The sequence below is a fragment of the Cnephaeus nilssonii genome (assembly GCF_951640355.1).
Source record: "Cnephaeus nilssonii genome assembly, chromosome: 8".
NCBI classification, from domain to species: Eukaryota; Metazoa; Chordata; class Mammalia; order Chiroptera; family Vespertilionidae; genus Cnephaeus; species Cnephaeus nilssonii.
The window spans coordinates 43,524,078-43,543,024 of NC_137079.1; the positions used below are offsets into that span (position 1 = coordinate 43,524,078).

General features: G+C 42.7%; 1 protein-coding gene across 3 annotated transcripts in view; it reads left to right on the top strand.

Moving 5' to 3' along the window:
• The window catches only part of ABCC4 (ATP binding cassette subfamily C member 4 (PEL blood group)), a 229,762-nt gene that overhangs the window by 55,576 nt on the left and 155,239 nt on the right, over positions 1 to 18,947 (top strand). For all 3 annotated transcript variants that reach the window (XM_079778944.1, XM_079778943.1, XM_079778945.1), the window contains exons 4-5: positions 331 to 555; positions 17,756 to 17,845. In XM_079778944.1, the coding sequence (XP_079635070.1) occupies positions 331 to 555; positions 17,756 to 17,845 (315 nt within the window). The remainder of the gene's footprint in view (positions 1 to 330; positions 556 to 17,755; positions 17,846 to 18,947) is intronic.

Sequence of the window (18,947 nt, forward strand, 5' to 3'; positions counted from 1 at the left end):
GGCATTTTGTCTTTTGAGAAGTCAGTGGAGGAAATGATGTTGAGGGCCTGTGTTTACTTTTGGTGGCTTGGATTTGCACTGCATGTTTGGATTTCTTTGAAGGGGAGAAGTATACCTTACACGAGAGGAAGTAGTTTGTGGGGTGAAGTGGCCATTGGTCATGGAGGGGCAAGGTTTGCTGTTTGTTTTTAGTCTTGGGGAAGAAAACACTCTCCTTAAATCTTACACGGGAGGCAAGCCCAACGACTCCTAACTCATTGGTGTAGGATTTTAATTGTTACCTCGTATGGCTTGTATGTCTAATTAAGGCCTTTTTATTTCCCTTTTTAGGAAGGCACCAAAGTAATCCAGCCCTTATTTTTGGGGAAAATTATTAGATATTTTGAAAACTATTATCGCACCGATTCTGTGTCTTCCCAAGACGTCTACATCTATGCCTCGGTGCTAACTACCTGCACGCTCCTTTTGGCCGTACTGCATCATCTGTACTTCTATCACGTGCAGTGTGCTGGGATGAGGTTAAGAGTAGCCGCGTGCCATATGATTAATGCGAAGGTAAGTGTCATTTGGTATGAAACTGTGTACCTCTCCTGAAGCATCAGAAGTATTTTGGGAAAGTTCTACCTAACCTAAAATTTTTGTAAATAGAAGCATTTAAATCTTACTTAAAGAAGCTTGATATTTGCATCAGGCTATTTTTTTTTAAACAAACTTTACCAATACATAATGAGTTTTCTATGAGATCATATCAGGGCTGCTTTTGATAACATTTGGCCACAGGCTGTTGCAAAATACTTATAATGTAATCTAATGAAAAAAGTATCAGATTGATTGAAGCATGAAAAATTTTCTTTGTTTTCGTGCCTACACCTCAGTTATATTTATATAAATTTTATTGTTGTTGTTCACTAAAACCTTCGTTTACAACAACGTTCTATTTAAAAGTGACCATCAGTGAAATTGGATCTGTAAAATGATACCTACAAAGATGTATTTGAGAAAGGGAATGGTGATATTTTTTTAAATGAACTATTTAACTATGTTCAATGTAATTTTGTTAACTAAAGAAAACTGTAAATGGAAGCCACATATAGACTCACTCACTATATTCTATAATTATGGTTGTTTTTAGTAGTATTAAAGAAAAATTGGGTGTTGGGGATAAAACTTTAAATTACATATATATATATATATATATATATATATACATATATATATATATATATATGTATATATATATTACTAATTTTGGAGAGAAAGAATGGTTTCATCTATTTTATGTCACTTTTCAGTTAACTTATTGGTATGTACAGTACTTTTTACCCCTTTAGTGTTCATGGTAGCAATTTTAGTGATAAGACCCAATTGTGTTCAGTTTTTTTATATTGAGAAATGCCATGAAAATATTCCGTTATTTACCTTGGTCTTAACTTTTATAAAAGGAGTGAATATTTCAGGTATCTTTACAAAGGACTTGCCACAGATACACCAGTTTCAGGAGCTGAAGAGCTTTGTATAAACTTGATCCTGGATATTTCTTTGCCCTGGGCTGTCGGCTTTAAAAAACATCCCCTCCCCCCCCAAATTAACAGTATTGTATATTTGAAATTTGCTAAGAGAGTCCATCTTAACTGTACTCACAGCCCCACTATAGATAACTATGTAAGGTGACAGATATGCTAATTAGTTTGACTATAGTAATCATTTCCCAATGTATATGTGTCTCAAAACATCATGTTGTATACCTTGAATATATACAATGTTTGTTGAAAAAATAAAATCTTCATTGAAAGATAAAACTGGGCAATATAAGTATTGCTTCTTTTACCTAGTTGCTACTTATCTTGAGCTTCTGTATCTTGTAAACACTTTTCTTGCAAAATGCAAGATGTCTTCTCCACATCTCCCTTTGGGCTGCATCTTATTCATCTTGGAATTGTGTGAATCCTGGAGGCCTGGCATCTCATTGTCTGTGTAGGCTACAACGGGTAAGTCTGGTTTCCTCTTCTGTGACATGGATTGTTGTTGTTGTTTTTTTAATCCTCACCCGAGGATATTTTTCCATTGATTTTTGGGGAGAGTGGAAGAGAGAGGGAAAGACAGAGAGAAACATCAATATGAGAGAAACACATTGTTTGGTTGCCTCCTGCACGCACCCCAACCAGGGCCCAGCTGGGGAGGAGCCTGCAACCAAGGTACACACCCTTGACCGGAACTGAACCCAGGACCCTTTGATCCGCAGGCTGACACTTTATCCAATGAGCCAAACCAGCTAGGGCAGTGGTCGGCAAACTCATTTGTCAACAGAGCCAAATATCAACAGTACAACGATTGAAATTTCTTTTGAGAGCCAAATTTTTTAAACTTAAACTTCTTCTAACGCCACTTCTTCAAAATAGACTCGCCCAGGCCGTGGTATTTTGTGGAAGAGCCACACTCAAGGGGCCAAAGAGCCGCATGTGGCTCGCGAGCTGCAGTTTGCCGACCACGGAGCTAGGGCATAGAAATGGTTGCAATGCTGGTACACTCAACTTGGGGTCTTTATTGTCATGTCGTCGTCGTTGTCGTCGTCGTCATCATCATCATCATCATCATCATCATCTTTGTTATTCTGTTGCACTCCTTTCTGCCATTCAGCAGGAGACTCAGGTTTATTTTTAAGTTAGCTACATTTTGTATTTCCAGGCCATGTTTAGCCTCCATAAATACACAAGAAATTTCACTAGCACTCTGCTCTGAAATCTGTAAACACTGAAGTCAGGTTTGAAGTGACAGTTCAAACAAAGCTCTTTGCAGCACAGGTGAGTTGCTGTCCACCTGTTTTTCTTGCTCTTCTCACTAACGCTTTGGAACGTTGCCCTTGGGAAATGCGATCTGACTTAATTAGCGCATGCAAACATCTCCCATGGGTATTAATTTGCCAACTTGATTAGCCTTGAAGAATTGACCCTTTACAAAGTCAAGCATTGCTTTGGGTTAAACCATAGAGGAAACCTGAAATTCCAGAAACGAAATTTCAGAAACGTGGGAAAGACAGATTTCCTCAGGCACTGCCTTGCAGCTAGAATCCTGCTGAGGTGAAGAAATGATACTTTATCACAGGTGGGCTGATTGCTTAGGGCAAAAGCTGACTGCAGTGCAGCTCTGAACTCTGAGCATTTGCAGTTTCTGCTCAGACCCAACCTCCTAATCTCCCACCTGGGAGAAGATCTGGTTGGTCGTTATAAATGGAATGGCTGTTCAGCTCATTTCGAATATTGAATGACTTTTTGGGATGTATCATATATAAAATGACTTGTCATTTGTTTACCTTTGCACAGCTTTGGTAAAATTACTTTTGGCTTTTGATCATTGATTTTATTGTGGTAAAATATGCATAATGTAAAATTGACTGTTTCTAACTCTTTTTTAAAGTGGCATTGATGACATTCACGTTGATGTGCAGCCATTCCCACTATTCTTCTCTAGGACTTTTTTTATCTTCCCAAACTGAAACTCTTGACCCATTAAACACTAGCTCCCCCATCCCCTCTCTCCACAGGCAGCAGCATTCTACTTCCTATCTGTATGAATTTGCCTCTTCCAGGTACCTAATACAGGCGGAATCATACATTGTCATGTTGTATCTGGCTCATGTCATGTAGCCCAATGTCTTCAAGGTTCATCCATGTTGTAGAATGTGTCAGAATTTAACTCCTTTTTAAGGCTGAGTAGCAGTCCATTGTAGGTACATACCACATATTGGCGTGTTTTTTGTTCTTGTTTATTTTAATTTAAATTTTTCATTGTTGAAAGTATTACATATGTCTCCTTGTTCCCCCGTTGACCTCTCCCTGACTTCTCCCTCCCCCCAGCACTGGCCCTCACCTTCCTACTGTCTGTGTCCATTGGTTATGCTTATAATGCATGCATACAAGACCTTTGGTTGATCTCTTTCCTCCCTCCCCCCTTCCCCACATAAACCGATGAACAAAAATACGTAGATCCACATGTTGTTTATCCATTCATCTGTCGTGGACACTTGGGTTGTTGCCACCTTTTGGCTATTGTGAGTAATGCTGCTGCGAACATGGTTCTACACATCCCTTTTCAAGTCTGTGCTTCCAGTTCTTCTGGGTATATACCCAGACGTGGAATTGTTGGACTATATGGTATTAATTACTATGTTGAATTTTTTGAGGAACGGCCATACTGTCCTCCATAGTGGCTGTATCATTTTACGTTGAGACTTGATCGTTGATTTTTCTGTGTAAGTTGAGGACTAAATGAAGTTTTGATGAAGCATGACATTTTGTTTGGATCAGTGGTTCCAGTTGGTCTGTTGAACAGCTCATGGTGGTCTATTCAGGTTCCTCAAATCTTTAAGGCATTTTCCAGGACATTTTACCAAATAAAGGGATGGTGCGACACAGGCTATTTTTTCCCCCCTGTATAAAACAGATTGGCATTAAGAACACAAGTTCCTCATACAATAGTGTTTTGAACATTGTACCTGATCATTTTAAAAAGTTACCGCACGCCACAGGGCATATTGCCAGCATGGGTTGCTGTCACCTATGCAATGAGAGCAGTGGCTTACTTCCTGTCTTTGGTTTTGGCTAAACACAGAAGAAGGAAGACATGTCCAGCTTCAAGTCTCAACAGGCTGCTTCCCCGGCTTAGAGCACAGGAGGTGGGGCCAGGGTGGGGGAAGACAGTAGCTCAGGCACGCTGAGCCTGGATTGGAGACAGCTGACCATCTCCATCCCTGCCACTAGTGGGAATATATCCCCTGTCTGCCAGCCCTGACCTTGGCCTTGGGCCTGGGTGGAAGTGAGCCTGAATGTTACAAGTCTTTAGCTCTGGGGCAGGCAGGATGACAGTCTCAAGAATCAGGATGGTCTTGTGGTCTTTCACAGAGATTTGTTCGCATTATAAAATGTATACGGTACAGAGATTTTCTTTAAGATCTTTAGCCTAGTTGGCTCTTAGGTTTCCTGACTTTGTGTGCAGGTTGAAGAACTGTAGCAGTTCCCACAGTGGATCCTGAATGCCAGGTAACGCAGAGCCGTCGGGCGCTGAGCTCACCGGCACTGCTCTCTGCCACTTGCTTCGTGGTGCAGATTTCCTTGCAGAATTGAATCAGTTTGGCCAAACTTCTTATTCTGCCTAAAATCTGGTCGCGACTCTTCATTTGCTAAGAGTTACATAAAGTACAGTTTGTGTACTTTAGAGATTATTTGTCTTTATTTTCGACATCTAAGGTGAACCGATTCCCTGCGGACTTCCTAGTTTCCCTTTATTCTTTGTGGTAGATCTGCCTTGACAAGAATTTGTGTACAGTCGATCTTGGCTTATGCCCAGCTGGGGTTGAACAAGATGACGCTCTGTCTTCTGGTTGCAGCTCTCGTACTGAACACGGGTGTCCTTTTCACGGTTGACTTAGTGCCTGTTTTCTGCATCTTTGGGGGGTGATTTTGCTGTTTAATATGGTCCCATGCAGAGTGCTCCTGTGCTGTCTGGTACTCCTGAGCACAAGAAGACTGTGATGTGCCTTATGGAGAAAATACCTGTGTCCGATAAGCTTGTTTCAGGTGTGAGTTATCCTGCATTTGGCCACAAGCCCAGTGTTAATGAATCAACAATAGATGTTAAATAAGTTGTCTTTAAACAGAAACAAGGTTATGTATGCATTGATCAGTTGATGAAAATGCTGTTACCAAAGGCTGGCAGAAACCTAACCCTGTATTTCCCCTAGGAGCAATTAATAATCACTCATCATGTTCAGTGACATATAGAACATAACTATCATGAATAATGAGAATCGACTACTGATATTTATTTACCCAATACATTTCAAGGCGGGGGGGGGGGTGACTTCTATAGATCAATGCTCTATTTAGAGAAATATTTTTACTCACCTTAGGTAAGTGTATTTTTAATTTGTTAAGTGATGTACAGATGGTACCCAATTTATGATGGTTTGATTTTATGATTTTTCAGCTTTATGATGGCGTGAGAGCCGTATGAATTAAGCAGAAAGCATATATCGAGTTTTGAATTTTAATCTTTTCCTGGGCTAAGTGATATGCGGTATGATACTCTGTGATGCAGGGCAGTGGCAGTGAGCACAGCTCCCAGTCAGCCCAGCCACCCGATCACAAGAGTAAGCAACCAGTACTCTACACTGCACTGTGTTGCCAGTGTTTTTTGGTTATTGTGTTTTGTGTTTTCTCCTTCTGTCATGTCTACTAAATGGCCATCTCTGTCTCCTGCTTCTGGTGAGAACCTCAAGATAATCATCCATGTGTAGGCTAATGTAAATGTCCTGAGCAAGTTTAAGGCAGGCTAGGCTAAGCTATGATGTTCCAGAGGTTAGGTACATTGCCAAAGTGCATCTTTTGACTTACAATATTTTTACGTTACCGTGTATTTATTAGGACATAACCAACGTCATGGTAAGTTGAGGGGCATCTGCAACTCTCATTATAGAATTCTGTAGTGTGAGGCAAATGCATGCTCCTTGTGCCCACACCAATTCGATTTCGTATTTTCAGGTACTCCTCATCTTTCTGCGTGAAGAACTTCCCCTTTCCTTTCGTCCTTTCGTCCTTTCTTTTAAGACCTGTCTTCCCTTGACCATTTTACTTCTCCTTTCCGGACATTCCAATCAAGGGCACATACCTGGGTTGCAGGTTCAATCCCTGGCCACCCCCATAGGGGTACATGGGGGAGGCAACCAATCAATGTCTCCCTCTCTCCCTCCTTCCCTCTCTTTCTCCCTCCCTCCCTCCCTCTCTCAGTTCTATTTTAAGCCCAGTGTCAAGGTATCAGGGGTCCTTCATCACAGACTGAGGAGGAAGTAGAAGGAGCCCTTCCAGGATGCAGAGAGAGGCTAAGCTTGCTCACTTCTGAGCAACGTCTGCCGCCTTCTGCAATAAATGGAGCCTGAGTTTAAAAAGTCTCTCATGGCCCTAGCCGGTTTGGCTCAGTGGTTAGAGTGTCGGTCTGCAGATTGTCGGGTCCCAGGTTCAATTGCAAACTCAATTCCCTGCCCTGGTCAGGCGTGCGGGAGGCAACCAATCAATGTGTTCCTCTCACATTGATGTTTCTCTCTCTCTGTCTCTGCCCCACTAAGGGTTTTAAGGGAGATTTTAGGGGAGGACCCAGGGGAAGATGTCAGTAGAATATTCAGCAGTTTTCCAGGTGTGTTCTTTCAGGGTGTGGTCTCCACTGATTGATTGGCTGGCACCAGGGCAGGGGGTTTTTAAGTCAATGCATCTGGTCCTTAGGTGGCTGTGGCTAGTTTTGCTGCTTTTCTGGGCTTGGAGCTGAAATACAACGGATGCCTAGATGTTATCTCTAGGGAAGAAAGGTCAGTTGGTCCAAACCGCATGACCAGTGATATGCTAAGGTAGGAAAGGTCACGCTGGGGGCGATGCCCCACCCTGTGATGGTCCTTTGCTGGCACCAAGGACTTTCCTCCCTGGTGACCTTCTGTACCTGGCCCATCGTCCTTGCTCTGCTCATGTCTGTATAACCACATAACTGCATAAGTTAAGGTAGGGAGAAGCTGTTTGGCTTAGCTTTCTTCAAAGAGGAAAGCTGCTGCTGGAGAATTATGAGTGTCCATTGCATTCTGCCATCTGGTAACTGTGTCTTTAGGAGAAATTGCTAAATGATTTTCACAGCGATGGTACTATATTAGGTTCCTACCAATAACATATGAGTTCCAGTGGCTTTAGATCCTCACCAGGACTTGGTATTGTCAGTGTTTTTCATTTTAATGATTCATAAGGGCATAAAGTAGTATCTCATTATGGTTTTGATTTTTACTTCATTGATGACTAAAAGATGTGGGGTGGGGGTGGGATGGGACATAATCACCCCAGTGAGAGTCAGTCCCTTAGAGTGGTCTTTAATTCTCACATGGTCTTTCGGGGTGTCTTAACTTTACGCCAGGCTTGTTAGTGACGTATTAATAAGGTTTCTCCACTCTGGCTGTTCAAGAACTTCAGGGTCTCAACTCTGCGGAACCTTCATGTCTGTGTTTCTGCTTGCCACTCCGCAGCACCAGCTGTCTGGTGAGTCTTGGGCAGTCTTGACCTGGGCCTTTTTAGTTCACTCCTCAGCTAAGGCCTTGTAGCAGGCATCCCCCAACCCCCAAAAAGTTCGGAGACCCTTCCTTTTTGTAACCTCTACTGCTTGATGGCCTTGCCGCAGATGCCAGCTGCTTCAGCTGACCTCTGCCGCCCCCGCTCAGGGCTGCCGTGCTTTGTGGACTCCAGCCACGGTCACCGTTAGGCAGTGGTCTCCTGGCAGAGAACTAGGGCAAAGGTGGTGGTCACCTCGTGAGTGTCCTTTCTCTCAAGGATCAGCCGTGCACTGAAGACAGCCTGAAGACAGAATTTTGTCCAATTATATAGTTGCTAACAGAGGCGGTGCGGGGCTGGCCCCTCTATCAGTTACGCAGCCATTAATCACAGCAGCCAAGGTGGCTCCACTGCTTTTATCTGCCGGATGTTTCTGGGCCCTGCAGTGGGGAGCGTGTGCACAGTACTGGGTGTGGTAGTATTAGCTGTAGGACATGCCTGTTCAACTTCCTTGCCAAACAAATCAGGAGCAGGGACATATTCTAGGCTGAGATTCACCAGATATTTTGTCATGAGTCTTCTTTGTGCTTATTAAAAACCCAGCATCTGCTCTGGCCAGTGTTCTCAGTGGTTAGAGCATGAGCCCTTGCACCAAAGGGTCTCGGGTTTAATTTCCAATCAAGGGCACATACCTGGGTTGCAGGTTCAATCCCTGGCCACCCCCATAGGGGTACATGGGGGAGGCAACCAATCAATGTCTCCCTCTCTCCCTCCCTCCCTCTCTTCCTCCCTCCCTCCCTCTCTAAAAATCAATGGAAAAAAATATCCTCAGGTGAGGGTTAACAACAACAAAAATACAACCCAGATCTGGGTCTATCTAATCCCAGACCTGCTCCTCAGAATTTCTAAGGAAGAGGCCTGGAAATTTTATCTGTGCCTTGGGATTCTTATGATCAGGACACCTGAGGAAGCATACTCTAGAATCAGGAAGGGGGCAACAGACAAGTGCGAGGGCAGCCTGAGTATCTGTATTCCTTCTCCTGGGATTTATGCCGAAACATGGTTGATGTTTGTTTTTTAAAATTCTAATTAGTTTAATTAAATAGTTTTTCCTTGTTTGTCTAAAAAAGTTTCATTTCTTTTTTATTCTCTTAAGATGTTTCTCTAAGTTTAGAATTTTTGGTTGGTAGTTACTTTCTTTTAGGCATTCAAAGGTAATCATTTTGTTTTTTAAATGAACGCATTTAAAATTTTTAATTGTGGTAAAATATACATGGCATATTTTTTATCACATTTTCCATTTCTGATGTATATTTTAGTGGCATTACGTGCATTCTCATCATTGTGTAGCCATCACCACCATCCATCTTCAGAACTCTCTCCAAAACTGAAACGGTGCCCATTAAACTGTAGTTTCCCATTCCCCCTGCCACCCTCCATTCTACTTCCTGCTTCTGAATTTGCCTATTCTAGGTACCGCATATAAGTGGAATCACACAGAATTTGTCTTTGGGTGACTGGCGTATTTCACTCAGCTTAATGACCTCAAGGTTAATTTAAATTTTCGAATAGGTTGTATGTAGGCCATTGAAGAAGTCATCTTTCACCCTGACCCCTAACTGTGGTGATGAACTTTTAGTTAGTAATGGAGAAGAAGGAAGGCATTTTGAAGAGGACTCGACCCTCTCTGGCTCCCTGCTCTGAGCAAGCAGCTCTGTCTTGGTTATGTTTTCAAGTCCTCATCTACTCTCTCTGGGACCCATTAGTCGACAGTTTCTTTGTTCTTAACAGCTGTTGGGAACTAGCTGCTTTTGGGTCTGCTTCACTCCGTTGAGTAGGAGAATGTGGGATTTAGAAGACTGGGATTTGGTAAAGAATGTGACAGGTCACTTTATAGGAAGTAGTTTTCCTCATTGTTTTGTGTACTTTTCTCCTAATTTCTTTATACATACTGATGATAGACATGAAGACATTGCTGCTTTTGGTAAGATTGGTTCTAAAAATACACGTTGTGAATAAATCATTGTTCAGACAGCATCCCCCTTACCTTTGTCATTTTTTTTTTCTGCACAGATATCTTTATTTTCTGAAAGCTTCAGAGATGATGTTTAAAAGGCAATGAATAATGCAACGCATTACTTTAGGTTTGTTGCATTCCCAACCCCATCATGTTTAGTATTTGGATAAATATAAGACCTTAGGAAAGAGGAAAATTATATTTGTAAAATATCTTATTTTGATTAATTCTCAGTAAAATTATGTGCAGTGAGTGAGTTTGTAGAGGGCATATTGGTTCCCTTTTGTACTCCTGGTGTGAAGGGAAACATCATTAGCAAAATAATTAGAAACTTCTTTATAGAAAAAATAGGTTTAAGTACAGTTGCTATAAAAGACCAGCATAAGGCCGAAACCGGTTTGGCTCAGTGGATAGACCGTTGGCCTGCGGACTGAGGGGGTCCCAGGTTCGATTCCGGTCAAGGGCATGTACCTTGGTTTGCGGGCACATCCCCAGTAGGGGGTGTGCAGGAGGCAGCTGATCGATGTTTTTCTCATCGATGTTTCTAACTCTCTATCCTTCTCCCTTCCTCTCTGTAAAAAGTCAATTAAAAAAAACCAAAAAACCAGCATATGGCCTCACATACAAATTTTTGTGACTAAGCAAACCATTTTTTAGATGACAGATTGTAAGCACTTTTAGTGTTTTTTATAATGTTTTATTTAGAAACAAAACAAATACATGATCAAATATATATATTTTTGAAGTTGATAGAAGTTTGTTTTTCTTACCCTTCTGTTGAGGGCATACTTCATTTCTTTTCTCTCCTTCTCATGGGGTCTTTCATGCTCACATTTTTACTGTTCTGTGTTGCTCATTTTTCTGTTTCCCCCTCTTGTTTGGTAAACCAGTCAGAGAGATGATGGGTCTGGGTGTGAGGGGTCTTTCATTATCTGGGGATGTGAATCATTTTGAACGTACTACTGTCAAGTTGCCTTACATAGTCTTTGCATAGGTATTGGTAGACTATATTCATTAAATTGTAGTCATTTTTCTGAAACAACATACACTGAGTGGCCAGATTATTATGATCTCTGAACGCATAATAATCTGGCCACTCAGTGTGTGTGTGTGTGTGTGTGTGTGTGTGTGTGTGTGTGTGTATTAGAGGCCCGGTGCATGAATTCATGCATGGGTGGGGTCTGGCCAGCCTGGCCAGGGGGTGGGGACATGGGCGGTTGGCCGGCCTGCCTGCTGGTTGAGGGGACAATTTGCATATTAACCTTTTATTATATAGGATATACACTGAGTGGCCTGATTATTATGTGTTCAGAGATCATAATAATCTGGCCACTCAGTATATATTGACTATCTCTTTTCTCATCAAGGCACCTATTTTCAGTTCATTAGATTTTCTGAAATGTTCCCAAGGATCTGTGGCACGTGAGGCCCCCTACAGTGGAGAGTGGTGTTTTGCATGTAGCATGGTCACCAGCAAACTGCTGGACACTCTGTGTAGCAGTCTCTAGAATGGGGCTCTGGTCAGGCTCTGCTTCATCCTTCAGGGGCTATGGGGCGGTTCGCAGGGCATGGGGGAGCCAGCCTCAGGGACTCATGGCTTTGGGGTGTGATGACGTCAGAGAATGTGGAGAAACTCCCCCTGGGGAATTCAAGTCCTGAATCTGACTTCAAAGCAAGTATCATAGATCCCCCAACCCCCCAACCCCCCAACCCCAGTGGTTCTTGGGGTCCACATTATCCTCTCAGGCTTGGATGCTCACTGGTCAACTCTGTACGCATCTTTCTGGCCTCTTGACCTCAGTAGGTCACAGTGGTATAAGGCTAAAAGGTGGCCAGTGGAGTTAAAGAAAGCTAATGGCACCCCCAGGAGGTAAATGCCAAGCCTGTCAAAGCTTGCAGAGAGCATTCTGTACTGTGGAAAGTCAGGCGAAAAAGTTAAAAAGGGCAATGGAACTGTCAGGTCATAGCAGGTGGTTGATTTTGTATGGACTCTGCTTTTATTTCCTTGAATCCCTTTTCTGTAGAGCTGTAGAGGGGACTGATGAACGGTATGGAGTTGTCACCATTATGTTCGTAGGGACGGAGGATATTGGGCAGTCCTTGGGCCCTCCCCTCAAAAACAGATTAATGGCTTTCGGTGACGCAGTCATGAAAGTAGGTGCGGCAGCCTTACCAGGCGACTCTGGGCAACAATATTGGAAAAATACAGGCGATTTTCTGCTTCAAGTGAGCAAAACATACTCATCATGGTTGCTTGTTACAGTATTGCCCAGTGTACCTGGAAACCACATTATTTGACAGACAGTTCAGGGTAGGGCCGGGTAGGGCCAGGAATCAGGAAGTAAGCCAAACATGCAAAATAGGTGACACAAATGCTTGCATTTTGTTCTGAAAGTCCTTTAGGTTCTTACTCACAGCCTAGTTATTCTGACTTTCCTCAGAATATCGCGAAGCATATCCTAGTTCAGAAGCAGTGGTATGTAACGATGGTGAGATGGTCTGAAGAAAGGATAGTGGTGGGTCATGGTGAGGTAGCCTTTCGAAGGGATAGCCTGACTGCAAGGGATAAAATGGATATTCAACATGTGCAATATCCAAAAGCATGCATTTGGGGCACCCTGTGGGAGCAGCGTCTACACACACGAAGGGTCCTTGACGTTGGGGGTCAGTCATGTAGGTGATGAGGAACCTGCATCATGAAAATGATGAACCACAGTTTGTGTCTTTTGTTTTAAAGGACCATTAGAGAAGGGTTTGGGAGGATTTTTATTGAATGAAGATTGGATTCTTAAAGGGGCAATACACCTCACCAGTCTAGAAAACTGCCTTTTATGGAGAGAGCATTCTTTTTTCACATTCCTTTGGTAGTGTTATTTATGTGTTCACATTGGGTTTTGTGTTTCACTTCTACTGATTAAATAATTGAGAAAGGAGAAAGAGTTTACTTTTCATATGAACCACAATCATTGCTTGCACTTATTTTTAAAAAATTGTACAAAATGAACATCTGACCTAGATTATACAGTTTCCTAACCTCCAGATCTATTTTCATACCCACTCACAGGAGGAACCAACAAATAGAACCCTGCTCCAATGGAGTTTGCATTCCATAGTTCATAGCTTTGTTCAAAAAGGCCACAGAAATTCTAGTATAGCCAATAATTAGATACTTAGATTGCGTTCACATTTTTTATTAATTTCATTATTTAGATTATTTTCCAGTTTTTACATATTAACAAACAGCAGTGCAATGAATATTATTAAAGCTAAAACTATGTAGACATCCTTAATACCTTAGAGTATATACATTTCAAGGTTTTTGATACACTAGATTTCTTCCTGGTTCATAGGTCCATGCTCAGCCACTGAGCCACACCTGCCAGGTACCATCTCACTTTTTTTGTGCTGCTTTCAAGACTTTTTTTACTTTTTGGTTTTTAGCCATTTGATTATGATGTGCCTAGACATAGGTCTCTTTGTTTTGATCCTTTTTGGGGTTTGCTAAGATTCCCAGGCATGTAAATTTATATATGTGTGTGTATGTTATCTTCTTCCAGATTGTCAATTACACATGTGCCTCATTACTTGATATGGTCCTATTGAACACTCAGGCTTTATTTCTTCAATCAATCTCTCTCTCTCTCTCTCTCTCTCTCTCTCTCTCTCTCTCTCTCTTTTCCTGTTTGTTTTTTGGATTGTCAGCTATGGAAAAAAGGGTTAATAAGTTGGAACAGAGCAATGGATATTTTCTGCAATTAAAGTTATCTAGTGAATTTCCCACATTGTATCTTTGATTCTAGAATTTACATTTAGTTCTTTTTGATAGTGATCATGTCTTTCCTAGATTACTCATCTATTTATTTACTTGTTATAACCATATTTTCCTTTAACTCCTTGAACATATTTACAATATAGCAATCAGTTACTCAAATAATGTCGTTTCATTCAATGTCGTTTCTTTATAACATAGGAATTTATCTCTGGTTTACTTATGTCAATGGTAAAATTGTTTTAATTACATGGTGCTTTTCGCAGTCACAGAACCTATAGATGACATTAGGTGAGGACTTACTGTAGTTGTTTTATACTTCTTATCTACTAACTAGAGGCTCAGTGCATGAAAATTTGTGCACTGGTGGGGGGAGGGGTCCCTCAGCTCAGCCTGCCCCCTCTCACAGTCTAGGAGCCCTCAGGGGATGTCCTACTGCCAGCTTTGGCCCGTTCCCTGCAGGGAGCGGGCCTAAGCCGCAGTCTGGCCTCCCTCTGTGCGAGGCGACCTGCCGATCATGGGAAGGCACTGCCCCCATCACCCCCTCGCTGCTGCTGCCTCTGGCCTCCCTCTGCAGGAGATGACCTGGGCGATCAGGGGAAGGTGATGCCCCCATCACGCTGCTGCCGCTGCCACTGCCGGCTGCCACGGCTGCCTGAGCCTCAGCCCATCCCTCTTAGCAGCAGCTGCCATCTGCCATCTGCCATCTGCCATCCGCCATCCGTGGCTTGCCTGAGCCATGAGGGCTGAGGCTCAGGCAGCCGCTGTGGCTTTGTCTGGAAAACATCCGGTCTAATTAGCATATTACCCTTTTATTAGTATAGATTCCTGGATCATCTCAGGGTCTACTTCTATTGCCTGTATTTTTTCCTCTTAATTATGAGTCACATTTTCTTTGCATGTCTAATAATTGTTTTACTGTGTTGGATGTTATGAGGGATACATTATAGGGAGTCTCTATTAAAGGGTACTGATATTTGTTCTGAGAGGCAATTTCTGGCAGTATTGTTCCTTTATTAAACATTTCCACTTTGAACTTAGTGGCACATGGCCCTTACTCTAGAGCAGTGGTGGGGAATGTGGGGCCTGCAGGCCACATGAGGCCTGCAAAATCATTTGGTCTGACCCTGCCAAGGCATTAGGGATGAGCTAATTAAATGTTTGACCAAATATTGCAGGCTAATTTTTAAGCTGATTATTTTGTATGCCTTTCGAATGATGTTATAAATATCCAAATGGCCATTGCCAGAAGGTGATCTTTATTACCAAGGCATGGCTTTCTTGGTGTCCAAGCAGACTGTCTGAGGTGCTTCTGAAGACCTCTTTATTCTAGTTAGGCAGAACCTCCAGAGTCTGCTGGCACTGCATGACCTCTGGCATCTCCTGTCAGTGCTCAGCCCCACAGCTGCTGCTCTCCAGGCCCCATGCGGTCTTGCCCTGGGCATGGACAGTGGTGAAGCCCTGGAGAAGTAGTTTTGGAAATTCCCCACAAAAATGTTTGGGGCCTACCATCTGCTACTCTGGCCTGCAAGTTCCAGATAATTCTGCCAGTCGGAACAGCCACCACCTCCTCCTCGTCAGCTCAGTGAAACTACTTCGGCGGAACGTTTCCCCAGGGCAGAAAGCCAGGCTAGTCCCATGGCTCAGCTCTTGTATTTCCCTCCTCCCAAGGCTCGCCGTCCTGTGCGGCCTGTGGTTCAGTGTCTGAAAACAGCAGCTTCATGTGTTTTGTCCAGTTTTATAGTTTTATAATGGAGGGCAAGTCCAGCAGCAGTTATTCTTTCATGGCTGGAAGCAGAAGCCTGGTGGCTGTTCGCTGTGTCTTCCTCAGTAATATTAATGACACACCACTGTTTCTTTTAAATAAATTTTTATTGCCTTAGCCAGTTTGGCTCAGTGGATAGAGTGTAGGCCTGTGGACAAAAGGGTCCTGGGTTCGATTTCAGTCAAGGGCAAGTACTTTGGTTGTAGGCTCTTCCCCGGCACAGGCCCTGGTCAGGGCTCGTGCAGGAGGCAACCAATCGATGTGTTTCTCTCTCACATTGATGTTTCTCTCTGTCTTTCTCTCTCTTCCACTTTCACTAACTGTCAATGGGAAAATATCCTTGGGTGAGAATTAACATATATATATGTAGGTAGGTAGATAGATAGATAGATAGATAGATAGATAGATAGACAGATATATCAGAGAGGAAGGAAGAGGGTGAGAGAAATAGAAACATCAATGATGAGAGAGAATAATTGATTGGCTGCTTCCTGCATGCCCCCTAGGGATCAAGCCCACAGCCTGGGCATGTGCCCTGACCGGGAATAGAACCTATGATCTACTCTTTTAAAAATATGTAATGTATTTTTTTTGCATGGGGGTGAACATGCATTTATATGTAAAATTGGTTTTAAAAATATTTTGAAGGTAGCTTTCAGTAAGTAAATTCTATTTCTCCCTCCCTTCTTCATATTTTGTGACTGTTTCACTTGTATTTGCCTAGCATTTTTACTTTTCTTTTTCTTTTATTTTTTTTTGCTTTTGTAAATTTCTTTATTGATAAGGTATTACATTTTACTTTTCTAATTGTTCTCATTATGTCTGGCCCTTTCTTTCCATTCACACAATCCTAGTGCGCTGTCTCATTACTTCTTGCCTGGAAAATTTTCCCTTTATAAATATCTCCTGGACAATCACTTCCACAGTTTAATCTTCCCAAAGTTGAGTTTCTTACTCTAATGTAAATTTCACTGTTTCATCTTGCCTTTCAAACTCTAGCAGTTTCCCAAACCACCTTTCAAGCCAGATTTTGAGTGTTCTTCATTCAGCAGCCTTCACATTTTCCTTTCCCTGACTTCTATGCATGCTGTTCCTTTCACCCGCAATGCCCTTCTCTTCTCTCCACATAGCTGTTTCTCTTCATCGCCCAAGGTCCACCTCCCTCCTCCCACCCAGTGTCACTCAGTTGAAACCTTCCTTGTTTCCCTGTGCTCTTGTTCTTTCTGTCCAGTTCACACTTGAATTTCAGGTGCTTGTACATATCTTGACCCGTTGGTGTCCTACACATTCTAGACAAGAAATATTTGTCATTTCACTCTTTGGAAACCTATGATTTAGGCGGGTTGAGGAGCTATTTCCAGTCACAGAATAAGGAAACCAAGACCTGAAGTGTCTAAAGGGTGTCACACTCAGAATTAAAGACTGACTCCAGATTTGCATTCCAAGTCCTCTCAATTTTTTTCCTACCCTCATCTAATTTGGCTGCAAGTATTGATTTAAATTTTTATCAGAAACTTATATAAGAGCTGTTCACAGTACACTTGTTCTCAAAGGACAAGTAAATAATCAAACCATGTGCACACACAAAACAAAACAAAACAAAACATTTTTATTGATTTCATGCAAGAGGAAGGAAGAGGGAGAGAGAGATAGAAACATCAATGATGAAAATCATTGATTGGCTGCCTCCTGCACGTCCCCACACTGGGTATGGAGCCCGCAACCTAGGCATGTGACCAGGAATCGAATCTTGACCTCCTGGTTCATAGGTTTATGCTCAACCATTGAGCCATGCCAGCTGGGCTGGCTGAAAATTACTTTAGTTGGCTACTAAGTATAAACTCATTGTTTTTTAGACTTTGGACATGTCCACATTTATAAAAAAAAATGAAGTGGGGGATTTTCCCCTGCCTCCTACTCCTGCCTTTGCTGTCCTTGTGGGCTGTGGCTGCCACAACATTGAGGAGTAGAAGGCTAAACCCCGGTCCCTACAGCCCTGCTGTAATGGGCCATCCTGCTTGTCTTCACACACCAGGCAAGACCCAACGAAAATGCTCTCCGTTTTGCTGCTTTCTAAGTGTGTCTTGGTATCACCGTGGGAATATAATTCTCTTTCCCTCTCCTATTTTCAGGCACTTCGCCTTAATCACACGGCCATGGGCAAGACCACCATCGGCCAGATCGTCAATCTGCTGTCTAATGACGTGAACAAGTTTGATCAGGTAAGCTGCACCTGAGCGGTCCTGTTTCATTTCCCACTCTTCCTATCTCGTTCACCACGGGCCAGGATTCTGTTTTGGACATGAGGCTTTTAATAAATAAATAAATAAATAAATAAATAAATAAATAAATTAACTTTCATTTTTTTTGGTGTGCATCTTAGATGAAATATGTGCTGTCCTGTAGATGAGAGTTTTGTTTTTCTAATGTTGCCCACCACATAATTCAATTGTAAAAAGGCAGACAGCAGTGTTCTTGCCCCGCTTGCTTAAATGTACCCAATAGTCTTACTGGGTTTCTTAGCACATTGTGCTGGTGTAATTCGTTGAGTCTTTTTCCTCCTCTAGACCAGCGGTTGCCAACTGGTGGTCCGCGAGGTCCGAAAGGTTGGCGACCGCTGCCGAGGAACTCCTGGTGGGTAGGGATTGTTTTTACCTCTGTGTCCTGAATACTGACTGTCCTGTTTCCACATGCCTGCTGTGTACGAAGCCTTCAATAAATAGTGGCAAATGGTGGTCCCTAGCCAGAAGCAGCCTACTCTCCTCTAACCCTCTACACTCTCGTTTTCCACTTACCTGGTGAATATATCCCCTTATCCAGGACATCATAGCTGCTGGTCAGATCTGTATTGTACTAGATCACTTCTCTTTTAACCATTCATTTATCAAAAATGAACTAGGGTTCCTGCTCAGTTTTAGGGATGACTAAGACTTTTTGCCCTAGAGAAGCCATAGTCTACCAGGTAGATAAGTACACAAGGAATTACCGCAGCATGTGGTAGGGACTCTACTATAGTCTCTTCCTGGGTGATGGAGAGCCTAGAGGAGGTGGGCTGAATTGTACGGCAGAGTTTGGGGGAGCCCTGAGCTCATCTGTGGGGAAGACAAAGCCGAGATCTTCCTTCCAGTGCTGCTGGTCAGGTTGTCCCTGGGTGTGCCCATGTTGTCCCAGAATGGTGGCTTCTTTGTGCGATAGCCGGTTGAAAGCCCAGTGTGATCACTTTTGTTTAGGTTCTCGTCTGTTCTGTTCGTTCAGAGCAGATTGTTTCTATACTGTATCTTTCACTGGTTTTGTTTTTAAATAGTCCTACAAAGGCTTTGTCTT